The following is a 13,384-nucleotide window of genomic DNA, read 5'->3' on the forward strand; positions in this document are numbered from 1 at the left end:
GCTCAGGCAGGGGTGAACCCTGGATGATCCCAGGATAAACCTTAGGTCTAGCTGTGGCCTATGTGGCCCATTCAGTGAGCGTTTTTATCATGCTGCTTTTCTTACATACAGCAGGAAATGGAGGCATGTTTTGCTTCCAAAAAATAAAATAACGGATTTACCGAGGTCTTATTTTGTTGCGGAAAGAAGTCCAGAAGGAGCGGGAGACATACAGCAGGTGGACGTCACTATTAAAAGGACCCCCACCCCACCCCCAAAATGTGAGTGGCCAGTAATGAGCGTGCGATAAAATGCTCGACTGATGACACTCTAAAACTCGCGCATATATAAGAAGGGACCTGGGGCTTGCGATTAATCCGGCAACATAACTGAAGTGACTGAAGTATTTATAGCATGCATTTGTGTATATCCATGCTTCTACCATACTGAAACAACAAAACTTGAATGTTCATCTTCTCTTTAATTGACAGAATGGGAGCGCGAAAAGTTGCCGAACTTATTTATGTCTCAAGTCAAATGCACATCTGTCACTGAGTACTAGAATTGGTTGAGTTTCCTCATACTGTGAAAGTGGAAAAATCAAATCTTATGGACCTATTAGAATTCCTGACTGAAACAGTACAGGATGATCAAGCCGAGGCTACATGTCAGTGTATGAGGTTGTATATTTTGGCCTCCTTCTGTCAAACAGCTGCAGTGTTGTTGTGCTACTCCCACTAGAACAAAGACTGATGAGATCAAGAAGTCACACGCCCATTGCTCCAAGAACTTTGGAAAAATCAAATCACCAGCACTTTAAACATGGACGCAAGTCCTCCTCCTGGTCACTGGGTATTCCGATGTGATATTCTGCACTGCCTGCTGGTGAGTCTCAAGCTTCTCCATTAAACTTCCCAATGCAGCAACATTATATGAATAAGTAACATGTTTACCCTTCAGTGAATGTCCAGTTTTAGCCTTACCACAAGTATAGGGTTGCCATATTCTGAATCCACAAAACTGGGACAATTTTTTTTTTTGGGTGGGGGGCCCAGGATTTTTTTTAAAAAACTGAGCAATATGTAAAGGTCTAGGGAAAGCCCAATTTTTGCAAAGCCCAATTTTTTCAATTAAAACATCAACAACTGTAAAACCAGACATCTTCAATTCACTGCAACTTACTTCCAAGTAACAGATTTGAGGCTTGCAACCCAAATCCAAGGAGGTGGATTTTTGAAGGGCGATTTTGGGGGGATTGACTGTTCTTTCCTTTCTCCCCTCTCTCCTTTCCTTTCCTTCACCCCCTCATCCCCACTCACTCACTCCTGTCCCCCACAAAACTCCCTTTAACTCAGCAGCTCCGCCCCAGGCTTACCCTAAAGGTCTGACCACAACCAGCCGAGCTCACCAAACTCCTTTGCATTGCATGGGACTCAGGTTGCCTGAGGAGAGCACGTGTTCCTCTTCTACGCATCCGCACGTGCAATAAGGTGAGTCATGGTGAGTGACTCAGATGAGCCTGTGGAGGAGCGGTGAGGCTCTGGAAAAAGCGCCAGATTGATGCGTCTTTTTCTCTGCTGCTGCCACTCCACTGAGCAGGCTCAAGGCACCATTTTGGAGGTCAGAATTTCTCCAGCCAGCTGGACCAGGAATCCGGGATTCTTGCCCAGCCAGTCGGGACATTTCAGAATCTCCTGAATATCGGGACATTCCTGGTATTCCAGGACATATGGCAACCCTACGCAAGTAGCATCAGGCAAATACTGAATGCTGGCTGGAAACAACATACAGTTCCACATTCACAAAAATGGCTGTCTGTGATATTTTCAGTTCTAAATAATATTTGAAATAGCATAGACTTAGTGCCACATCGCTCCCCCTTCCTTCAAAACCCGCCCCCAAATCCACTCTTCTGCAGGATCTTTGGCTTTAAACGAGATTTATATACACATGAAGGCATATGATGCCATTTGCCAGACCTTTCCCTTTCTACCCTTGGCTTTGTGTTATATTTTACACAGGAGCCTACAAGCCAAGGTACATCCTTTGTTGTCGGACAACTTTCTCCTTCCTCCTGCATGCCCTGCTCCCACCACACCCCAAATTTGCTTTGGATATTTAGGGACCCTTGGAGCAGGAGAGCAAGAGGTTCATTCACTTGCATGCACAACATGGGGTTTAACCCAGAGTATGCTTTATCCATCTAGAGAGAGAGAGAGAGAGAAGGAGAGGGAGGGAGGATGTGTAAGTGTGTGTGTGTGTGAGAGAGAGAGAGAGAGAGAGAGAAAGAGAGAGAGGAGGAAGAGAGAGCGAGAAAGTGAAAAGTGGTGTGTGTCTGTATGAGAGAGTGAGAGGGAGAGCATGTGTCTGTGAGTGTATGAGAGGGAGGGAGGATGAGAGGGAGCGAGGGAGGTAGTGTGTGTATGAGAGAGAGAGAAAGGAAAAATGAGTGTGTGAGAGAGTGGGGGAAGGAGGCTGTGTGTGTGTGTGTGTGTGTGTGTGTGTGTATGTGAGAGAGAGAGAGAGAGAGAGAGAGAGAGAGAGAGAGAGAGAGAGAAAAAGAGAGAAAGTGTGTCTGAAAGGGTGAGGGAAGGAGGGTGTGTATGTAAGAGAGAGGGAGGGTGTGTATGTGAGAGGGAGAGGGAGGAAGAGGGTGGGTGTGGGTGTGAGAGAGAGGGAAGGAGGGAATTGTAAATGAGAGAGGGGGAGGGAGTGGGAGAGGGAGGGAGGGTGGGTGTGAGGGATAGAAAGAGGGAAGTGGTGTGTGTGTGTGTGTGTGTGTGTGTGTGAGAGAGAGAGAGAGAGAGAGAGAGAGAGAGAGAGAGAGAGAGAGAGAGAGATGCATGTAAGAGAGAGGGAGGAAGGGTGGGTGTGAGGGATAGAAAGAGGGAAGTGGTGTGTGTGTGTATGTGTGTGTGTGTGTGTGTGTGAGAGAGAGAGAGAGAGAGAGAGAGAGAGATGCATGTAAGAGAGAGGGAGGGAGGGTGTGTGTGTGTATGAGAGGGAGGATGAGATGGGGCAAGGGAGGTGGTGTGTGTGTAAGAGATACAGACACAGACAAATGTGTTCAGTGGTTTTGTGTGATCACAACCCCTCCCCCTCCAAGTTGACAAGGACATCTGTTGTCCTCATAAACCATCTCACTCAATTTGAAGGCATCCTCTGTTTGAAAGGCTGTCCATCCCACATCTCATTGAAAGAAGGGAGAGAAGGCAGAGCCGTCAGGGGCCTTGGAGTTGCCCGGCATCAACAGTGGGCACAGCAGACTGAGTGGGCACACAGGTCACCTGACCACAGTCTTCTCCACTCTCGTCAGATGCATTGTATTTCTATTTAAATTGTAGTAATTATTTCCAAAATTGCATCTCTAACTATAAATTGGCATATGCCCATTTTATATGTAAAAAACACCTGTCTCCTCTTTTGTCCTCTTTTAGAGTGGTGCATTTCCTATTTTGGGAGCACCGCGTAAGTACCCACACTAGATAATCTGGGCAGCTTGAGTTACACAGTGCCACTGTTTGCTATATTATGGGGCAGATTTCAAATGTAGCAAAAGATACCTACTATGAAGCAATCACAGGCAAAAGCATTAGGGCGTGAAGCTGCAGGATAGTCTATGATCCTTCAAAACCTACGGATCTAATCAGTGTTTATTTGTTCTCCAGTTATGGCTTCAGCAGATGCACCTCCTATTTTTTTTAAGCTCCCCAAGTTCCACTGGGATAGCCTCAGGAAACAGAAAGATGAGATATAAATAATTTGAAAAGGCTCAGGAATCTCTGTTTTCCACCAGCCAGGAACAGGAAGGCGCAGCCGTGCTGCTCAACCTCATTAAAAGAGCCAAGCAGCCATAAGGCAGATGTCACTGAAAAATGCATTAATTAACTATTACGCCCTCCGGAAAGGATAATGTTTATGGAAAATCTCCTCTTCCTCCCATTCTTTAAAGGTCACTGAGCCACAAAAAACATCAGTGATGAGCTGGTTCAGGTTTATAAAAGAAAGCATGTCAGCCCTGAGACAGTATCCCTGTCTGTTGCAACATGTCACTCCCCGACTAAAGCCAATTTCAGTCCAGTTTAAGCAGTGTAGGCTGGCGGCATCGTCAGCGGGCAGTAGATCTGCTCTGGGCTTCAATCAGAACCAGTCAGAACTCTAAAGGAGCTATCCAAGGTGCTGAAACTAGCCCTCAAATAGGTTTAAGTACCTTGAATTGCTTTTTTAATGTTCTGACAAGTTCGGACTGAAACCCAGAGCGGATTCACCGCGCCACTGACATTGGTGCCACCAGCCTCTACTGCATTTAAGGAAACATTTTGGGCATTTTCACAAAGGAAGCTGAAGAATACAATCCTACGGGGTCCCTATAGGGGGCGTCCCAGAGGCTGATGGACATTGTGGATATTGCGGAACTCCCTATCTGAGGGCAGTGAAGAAGGCCACCGTTGAAGGAGGGCCATCACGGAGGCCTTCTGGCAGAAATCTCTGCTGTCATCCTTCCACTGTTGGGGCTCCGATGGTGGCAGCGAGGAAAAGGCAGGAAGAAAACAAAACATCCCAAGCTTCTGTCCTGGCTGGAGCAAGCCCAGTAAGGCTTGGATATGGCAGTTCCTCCAGCATGGACCCTCCCCACCTGTCCTCGGTAGAATTGGTCTGTAAATACATCTGCATAGAATAGAAAATGTAGATAGGGTTGAATGAGTGCTCAGTTTAAGTGGGCTCTCTTTTGCTTTCTAGACTACATGAACAGCATTCTGATTGATGGCTTGACTGAATATTTTTATACAGCCCTTCGTCAGGATCAGATTTCAAGGCAATGTACAATAGAACTGTCTGACTATCATAATAAGAGGCAGCAAATAAAACCACAAAAAAGCGGAGGCACTATATGCCTGGATCAATAAAAGTGGTTTTGGGATGGAATCCTATGCATGTTTAGACCGAAAAAAGACCTACAACTCCCAGCATTCCCCAGCCACCCATGCTTTTCTTTAATCTGGCATCGGGAGGTTTGTAAAGCAGGCATCATATATGCCTCCTTCGGGGGAGGGTATTCTAAAACTAGGGTGCCACCACTGAAAAAGCCCTCTCCTGATTTCCCTTCTGATAAGGAAGGCACTTGAAGCAGGGCCTCAGCAGAAGATCTCAAGAAACGGGTGGGCTGATATGAGAAGAGGCATTCCTTCGGAAATTTGGGTCCTGAACTGTTTAGGATTTTAAAGGTAAGCATCACCACCTTGAATCTGGCTCAGAAGTGAATAGGCTGCCAGTGCAATTATACCAGGCTGTACCAGTTAAACCAGTTAAAACAGCTAAATTCTGCTGTAGCTGAAGCCTCTGAGTCATCTTCAAAGCCATGTATAGCACATTACAGTAATCCTACTGAAAGAGCATGGATCACCACGGTCATACTCTCCCTCTGCCCAAGGAGCATGTGTCCAAATAGCATGAGAAGCTCTCTAGTGTAAACAATCTTAGAAAACTCGATAGGATCATTGAACTTCATCCTCATTAATACCTGCTTCCCAAACGATCTTCTGGATTCTTTGCCAGGAACGCTTTACAGATACCTTTCGATAGCTCATCAAAATTAGCATGCTCAAATTTCACCTCAGCTTCTATGGTCCTTTTTTTTACTTCGTCTTTATCGACCTTCTCTTTGAAATCTTTGAACGGAGTTCGGCCAGCAATCATCTCATAAATACTGCATCCCATAGCAAACCAGTCCACAGGGTAGGAGTAACTCTGTTCCTTTAGGATTTCAGGAGCCATGTATCCATTAGTTCCAGCCTGTGGTAATCAAACAGATAGCTTTAATGAACAGTAATGCTAATAAAAAATGTCTTCGAATAGGAAAAAGTAGTTTCCTTGGATGAATCACATAGGATTGTGTTTAGTTTTTAGTCATGAAAGCTATATGTCTTCCATAACAATTTTAGCAAATTAATCTGAAAAATACGATTATGTATTGAGCTCAAGAATATCTCATTTCTTCTTTATCTTTTAGTAGATTTTCTTTCTTTTTGGGAATCTATTTTCTGTCAATTTTGAAGATTAGAAGACATAAGGAATTTATATCATTAGGAAAATCCGCAGAAATCTGTTTATTTAATATTCTTACAAGACATTCCTTAATCAGACATTAATAAGTTGCTGAGATGCACAATACTCTTCTGAGATCCTTGCAGAAACAATGGGAATACAATGCAAGTGAAACGAGCAAATCTATTGACTGGATTCATACAACTCGCAAACCCACACTCAGTGGTTGAACTGAGTGAACTGTTGTTGAACCATAGGTTGTTTGTTGAACTGCGATTTAATGTGTTGTCTGAATTTACGACATTTTCTGCAGGGTGGCTTGTTAACCATGCAGCAATGCAGCATGGCTTATTTTTCTTAAAAAAGTTACCTTGAACCAATGCTTTGTTGTTGGGTCCTTCAGAGTGGTTAACAAACTACACTGCATGGTTAACAACCACACTGCCGAAAATATCCTGGGTCCATGCAACACACTAACCCACTATTCAACAACAAACCACACTCAGCCACTGAGTTCAGGTTACTGTGTTGTTTGAACAGCTGCTTAGTCATACTTAGGGCCACTTTGCATGATCAAATAAACTGTGGTGGCTTGTTTTAACCCCCAGTGTGTGCCAGGTACCATTCACCTATTTATACATCCAGGCATGGTTTGTTGTGACATCTGAACCCAGGCAACATGGCTTGTTTGATGGGGAAACAATCCTCAAATAACCCATGGCTTGGGTAATTAGGGAAATGGTGCCTGGCATGCACCAGCACAGACTGGAGATTAAAACAAGACACCGTGGCTACAGTGGTTTGTTTTGATAATGTGAACCAGGTCTTAGAGTAGACCATTGAAATCCCCTGATTTTCAGATGCTATAGAGTCTTCGATGGGGCAGAGGGGGCTGGGATGTCTGCTTCTGCCAGCCCAGTTTCTCACACGTTAATTTGGATCCAACCCCATGTGCTATTGGTCTGTAAAGGTGGTCAGTCAATAGAACTTTAGTGGCTAGGACGGCAATCCTATGCCCCCTAGACAGCATCTCGTGGGAACATTCCTGGATCCAAGGTTGGAGACACCGCTCAGATCTTGGTACCGAGGAGTCCAAGCTCCCTTCCCCCTCCCCACTGATGCAGAGAGAACTGCACCAACACAAAGGTGACCTTGGTGGGACAGGAAAACAGGCATGCCAGTGGGCAAGGATGTGAGGGGATGGGTTATGCTGTATACTCAGCACTCTCTAGCCTCCTTCCTGATGCCTCAGCTACATAGGCAAAAATGCCTGTCTACCTAAATGGCACAGTGGGAGGTGCAGCGGAGGCAAGGATTGCCTCCGCCGTGCCTCCCACTCTTGTCTGGATACCCATAAAAAGAAATGTGAAAAAGTGCTATCTTAAACCAAAACCAAACCTGAAAACAAAGTAAGTTTAAGAAAACTGATACAAACAATATATCAAATTTAGTTATAACTATACTTATTACAATAAAATCATATTAGTAGAAAATATTTTAATCTTAAAGCAAATACATTCATTTAAAATTTAAACAGAATAGTCCACATATATCAAACTTCAAACAAAAATCCCCAAATGCATTTCAACCATACAGGTCTTCATCAGTGGGAAAAGGATAGTGGATTTTAAAAAAAATTATACAAATATTAAAAACAACTTTTTATGCCCCAGATATAGGGAGTTTCTATCGGACCTGAAAAGCAGAACAAAGAAAAAAGAAAATAATAATTGCCAAATGCCTATTGGTGCTCTACCCCCTTTCTTTTGAGCCCAAGGTTTTACACTAATAATGATTATTTACCCAAAGTTGGCTCTTGTGAATCTTCAGGCTTGTAACAAGGAAGACGGGGGACTAAATACTCCCTCCTGTCTTCAAGAGCTGGTGGATAAAGACACCTAATTAGTTTGCAAAGTTGGCATAATTAAAACAACACTTCCACAACTTGCTCACTCTTAGGGAAAAGTATATAATATTGAGTAATCTTACCTTGGCTCCCAAGTGATATCTAGTTGCATGTGTGATGTCTCAAATGAACAAATATATGCAAAATATGCAAGATAAACTTGGGAGCCATGTTCTCAATAATGCAGTTTTTAAGTCCAATAGAAACTCCCTATATCTGGGGCATCAAAAGTTGTTTTTAGTATTTGTATAATTTTTTAAAAAATCCACATATCCTTTTCCCACTGATGAAGACTTGTATGGTTGAAATGCGTTTGGGGATTTTTGTTTGAAGTTTGATGTATGTGGACTGGACACCCATAAGCCTCCGAGTTCAGAGGTTTATGAGTATCAAGGGCGGATCCCATAGGATTGCGCTCTAAATAATTCTGGATCAGGCAGCTAAGGAAGCAGCCACAATGCCAAAATGGCGATAAACAGGTTTTGAACTAACAAGCCAAATCCTTGAATGCAGGCTTCAGGTTTTAAATATAATAACGCAAATCCATTTTATATAAGCTACAAATTCTAAAATATTTGCATGTAAGAGTAGTTTTTAGAAATACTAGAAAAATTAAACATTTCCTTTTGAAATATATTATCTTATTAAGCCAGATTTGAAGCCTATGCCTTCATGACTGCTTTCAAAATGTCTATGACTGAAGTAGTTGTTGGCCAGATTACCCACTACAGAAGGACTTCACATACTGCGTAATAAGTTAGGTATCAATTTGGATGCTTTATAATGGTGTGGCAGTGTAGCTAGGATTTGAACAATATAAGGACAAAATCAACTCAAGTTTAAGAACTTTTATATCCCCCTAATTTTAATGGGAGTATAAAGCACATGTTTAAATTTCTCCAACTGAAAGCAATGGGACCATGTTATATGTTAATATTGCAGGAAGCTGAGAGTGTAACATGGAGACAAAATGGATGATGTCACATCTGCCTCATAGACATGGCTGCAGTCCAGCAATTCACGTGTGTTGATGGCCACCAACTTAGCTGGCTTTAAAAGAGGATTAGACAAAATCATGCGAGGATAAGGCTTATCGATGGCTATTGGTTATATACTACCACCAGGATCAGAGACTTCTGAATACAGGTTGTGGAGAACGACAGCAGGAGAGGCCTATTGCCCTCATGTTCTACTTTTGGGTTTCCCAGGCCAGAGGCCTGTGTTTGCCCACTGTGGGAAACAGGGTGCTGGACTAGAGAAGCCCTTGTTTGATCCATCAGAGCTCTTCTTATTGTCCATACACCAGATCTGCATTTATAACATTTAAAAGCATGAGTTCACTAAAGGTAGAGACCACAACAAATATTGTATCATAGCAACTAGAGGAGTCTCCCTATGTTTAGTCTGTTGTAGTAAAAACTGTAGAGAACCCTGTAAGGACTAACAATTGTATTGTGGCACACACATTTGTGGATTAGAGAGCCCATATCATCAGGTGCATGAAATTTCATCCTCAGTTGGTAAGCTGTATATAACAGGTGGGCAACTTGTGGCCCTCCAGACGTTTTGGCCTAGAACTCCCATCAGCCCTCACCAGCATGGCCAATGGTGAGTTATGTTAGAAGTTGAAGGCCAAAAGATTTGGAGGGCCTGAAGTTGCCCACCCCTGATATCTACACATAGGTATATACGGGGTGGGGAATAAACCATGGAGCCAAACGGCCATGAAAAATGGAAATTAAACAAATGCTTACATCTGCGTAAGTTTTAAAGATAAAAAGATCAAAATTGGCACAGTGATAGCTCTTAAGGAGGGCTTTCAGCATGCCACGTTTGAATCAGATTGTTTTATCCCTTCATTTTTTAGGAAGGCTTACTCAGAAGTAAGCAAGGGAACCAGCAGATCTGTAGTTTATGAACTTGAAGATGCACACTTTTACATGATCAAAGGAATGGAAGATTGATCCTTCACATTAGTGAACTACCATGAAAAGTGTTTAAGGGGGGGACACTAAAAAAAACATTAAAAATCAGGGAATGACCCAATCTGATGCAAACTTAGAAAGCTGAAAGACCTCCTTAAGAGCTATCACTGTGCCAATTATGGTCTCTTTATCTTTAAAACATCTGCAGATGTAAGCATTTGTTTAATTTCCATTTTAAAAAAATCTTAAAATCAAGGGATGATCCAATCTGATTCAACCTTGGCATGACTAAAGCCCTCCTTAAGAGCTATCACTGTGCCAATTTTGATCTCTTTATCTTTAAAAATGAGGGTGCTGACGGCAAGGAGGGTGCATTTTCTACATTTCTTTAAAGGTGAAAATGCCTACTCAGGAGCATTGGCGTGCAGACGACAGGTTCAGGGGGTTCAGCTGAACCCCCTAATCTGCTGCCGGCGCCATGTTTGCCCCGTCCCTTCCGAGCAACTTCAGGGAGAGAGGACAAGCAAGGAGCCGCCGCTCTAGCCCAAGCTCCTCTATGGCCTGCGCACTCCGAGTCCCCCCCATATATTGTTAGCTGCTAGGGTAACGAAACCCAGAAAAACCCAGCTCGACCGATTTGGAGGAAGGAGGGAGGGAGAGAGGAGAAGAAGAAAAAAGCACCAGCAGCACCAGTACCCATTGACGGCAATGGAGAGTGGAGGAGAGCTGGCAGCAGCAACAAAGAAACAGAGGAGGACGAGATGAGCACCACGGGCGAAGGAGGTGAGGGGGAGAAGGCCGGCCAGCGGTGTGGCTTACAATCAGGGGCCTTGCTTGTCCCTGCCTGGGCCAGTCCCTTTTTTCCAGCCTTGGCGCGTCCTAGGCAATTTGGCTGCCCAGGCACACACACTCCTTTTCCAGCCAGGGCGTGTACTGAATGCAGCTTCCCTGGGGGTTGCTCCCTGCCCGGGCCCTGTATGGGCCTCGCGCCGGGCGCCTCACCTAACTCCAGCCTCAGTGCATGCTGCACACGGCTTCCCCGGAGGTTGCTCCCTGCCCTGGCCTCGAGCGCCTCATGTTTTCCTAGCCACGGTGTGTGCTACACGCGGCCTGCTGGGGATTGCTTCGTGCGGGGGCTCAAGTGCCCCACGGCTTGACGGGGTTGTTCCCTGCCCAGACCTCGCGCCCCATCTTTCTCCAGCTGCTGCAATGCCCTCCTGCCCTGGCCTCAAGTGCAAATCTTTTTTCCAGTTGCAATGTGCGTGCGTGCACGTGGCTTTATTTGGCTGCCCTGGGCTTTTTCAGAACCTGCCAGGCATCCCCTTTCTCCCACCCCCCTTCCACCTATGTAGGGAGTGACTGGGTGATCACTTACATGCATAAAAATTTCCATTGGGTTCAGCTGTTTTCGCTAAAGTTGTTAAAGCCCAATGAACATTTTAGTTGCTTTTTTCTACACTGTTCCTAGCTCTACAATATTTATTTTTCAAGCCATTCTTTTGGTAAACATGGTATGTGTGTATCTTGTGTCACTTTAAAACAGAGCTGCAGCACAATCCTATGTATGTCTACTCAGAAGTAAGCCCCACTGAGATCAATCAAACTTACTCTGAGGTAAATGTGCACCGGATGCAGCCTGAAAATGAAGAAAGGATGAAGAAAGGACAGGAGAAAATAGAAATAGAATTAGAAATAGAATTGTAGAAATAGAATAGCAAGGTAACTGTGGGATATTTAACCATATTTAAAGACAATAAGTACAGCAAAATTAGTGCCCCTCTACTTCAGTCCCAATCAAATAATTACAACAGTGAACCAGCCAGGTCTTCCATAGGAAAACTCTGTACCAGGTGATAGTTATTTTTAAATTTTAATTAAAAATATATTATCCTTTCCTATAACAAAATGGTGCTTACTCCTAAGTAAGTGTGTCCCACTGAAGAAGGAAATCCTATTTGATTCCTGTATTCCTGTTAGTGTGACATAAGTTAAAGGCACAATTTTATGCATGTTTAGACAGAAAAAAGTCCTCCAACTCCTCTGGCATGGCTGGCTGGGGTATGCTGAGAATTGTAGGACTTCTTTTCTTTCTAAATATGCACAGGCTTGCACCTTAAATGAGTTTAAAATGTGAAACTCCTCACATGTGTTGAATCATATATATTCTATTGCTCTAGTATCAGAATGTAGCAGCTGTCAGTGTGGAAGATATATCTGCCATTTGAACTGAAGCAATGCATTTTAAGACATAAAGGGGTCTATAAGACTATTACATATGGTTTCTAAAATTGCTGAACACCATTGTAAGCTACTACCTGATTATGCAGAGAGAGATGCCCAGGCAATTACTATACTTTGCCATTATAGGCAGCGTGGCTCCTGGCAAGGGGAGGAGTGGGTGGACTGGCTGTTGACATGTTCAGTGGAGTGCCATAGGCCTTCTTTACTTGTTGCTTCTTCCAAGCTGCCCAGGCCCCTTATCTGGGTCAAGGGGGCAGAAATGGCACTGCAGCAAAAAGGGATATGAGCACCAATGTTTGGACTGGGGCAAAATAATACAGTATGTGGGTATGTGGTGTGGTTTGGCTTGAATTGCTTGTGTCTGGATTTCCTTTCTGGACTGTACTTGCTGGTTACATGACCCACAAGGCCAGGTTGTGGTATAGTCTTCTTCTTCTTTTGTGTTCAAAAGCCATAAAGTATCCTGTGAGATCTGGAAGACTCACAACTTTATTATGGCATATGTTGTCCACTGGCCTCAAGTGACAAAATGACTTTACTGGCTTTGCACTGTGAGTTTGGGGGTGGGGTGGGGGGTCATGTCATTTGCTATTCCGCTTTGGGCAGCAAAATGTCTTGGGCCAGCCCTGGCAAGAGCTGGCTATAATTTAGATGCTGAACAACATGCATTGGGTTTCCTAGGTGTACAGGGCCCAGGTGTCTCAGGCAGGGTTTACACTACTGTTTTCATAGAATCATAGAATAATAGAGTTGGAAGAGGTCTATAAGGCCATCAAGTCCAACCCCCTGCTCAATGCAGGAATCCACCTTAAAACATCTCTGACAGGTGGTTGTCCAGCTGCTTCTTGAATGCCTCTAGTGTGGGAGAGCCCACAACCTTCCTAGGTAACTGGTTCTATTGTCATACTGCTCTAACAGTCAGGAGGTTTTTCCTGATGTCCAGCCGGAATCTGACTTCCTGTAACTTGAGCCCATTATTCCGTGTCCTGCACTCTGGGATGATCGAGAAGAGATCCTGGCCCTCCTGTGTGTGTCAATCTTTCAAGTATTTGAGGAGTGTTATCATGTCTCCCCTCAGGCTTCTCCTCAAGGCTAAACATTACCTCTGTTTCTTCTCCCCTCTGGGACACTCATACCTCTCCTGTCTGCACCCTCTCTCCCTCTTCTACCCCACACATAGGGGCATTTCTCTCTCTTCTTTCCCCAGGGCTCCCCCTACGCCAATCCTCTTCTTCTGCCCTTATTTTATTTAGAGTATTTTTATTTAGAGTATTTTTATCCCGCACCT

At 44.1% G+C, this 13,384-nt stretch overlaps 1 protein-coding gene across 1 annotated transcript in view; it reads right to left on the reverse strand.

The window, feature by feature from the left end:
* GRK7 (G protein-coupled receptor kinase 7) overlaps positions 1 to 13,384 on the reverse strand; it is a 49,304-nt gene that overhangs the window by 13,884 nt on the left and 22,036 nt on the right. The window contains exon 3 of the mRNA XM_063132163.1: positions 5,501 to 5,772. Coding sequence (XP_062988233.1) covers positions 5,501 to 5,772 — 272 coding nt within the window. The remainder of the gene's footprint in view (positions 1 to 5,500; positions 5,773 to 13,384) is intronic.

The sequence above is a fragment of the Elgaria multicarinata genome, chromosome 8 (assembly GCF_023053635.1).
Source record: "Elgaria multicarinata webbii isolate HBS135686 ecotype San Diego chromosome 8, rElgMul1.1.pri, whole genome shotgun sequence".
Taxonomy (NCBI): domain Eukaryota; kingdom Metazoa; phylum Chordata; class Lepidosauria; order Squamata; family Anguidae; genus Elgaria; species Elgaria multicarinata.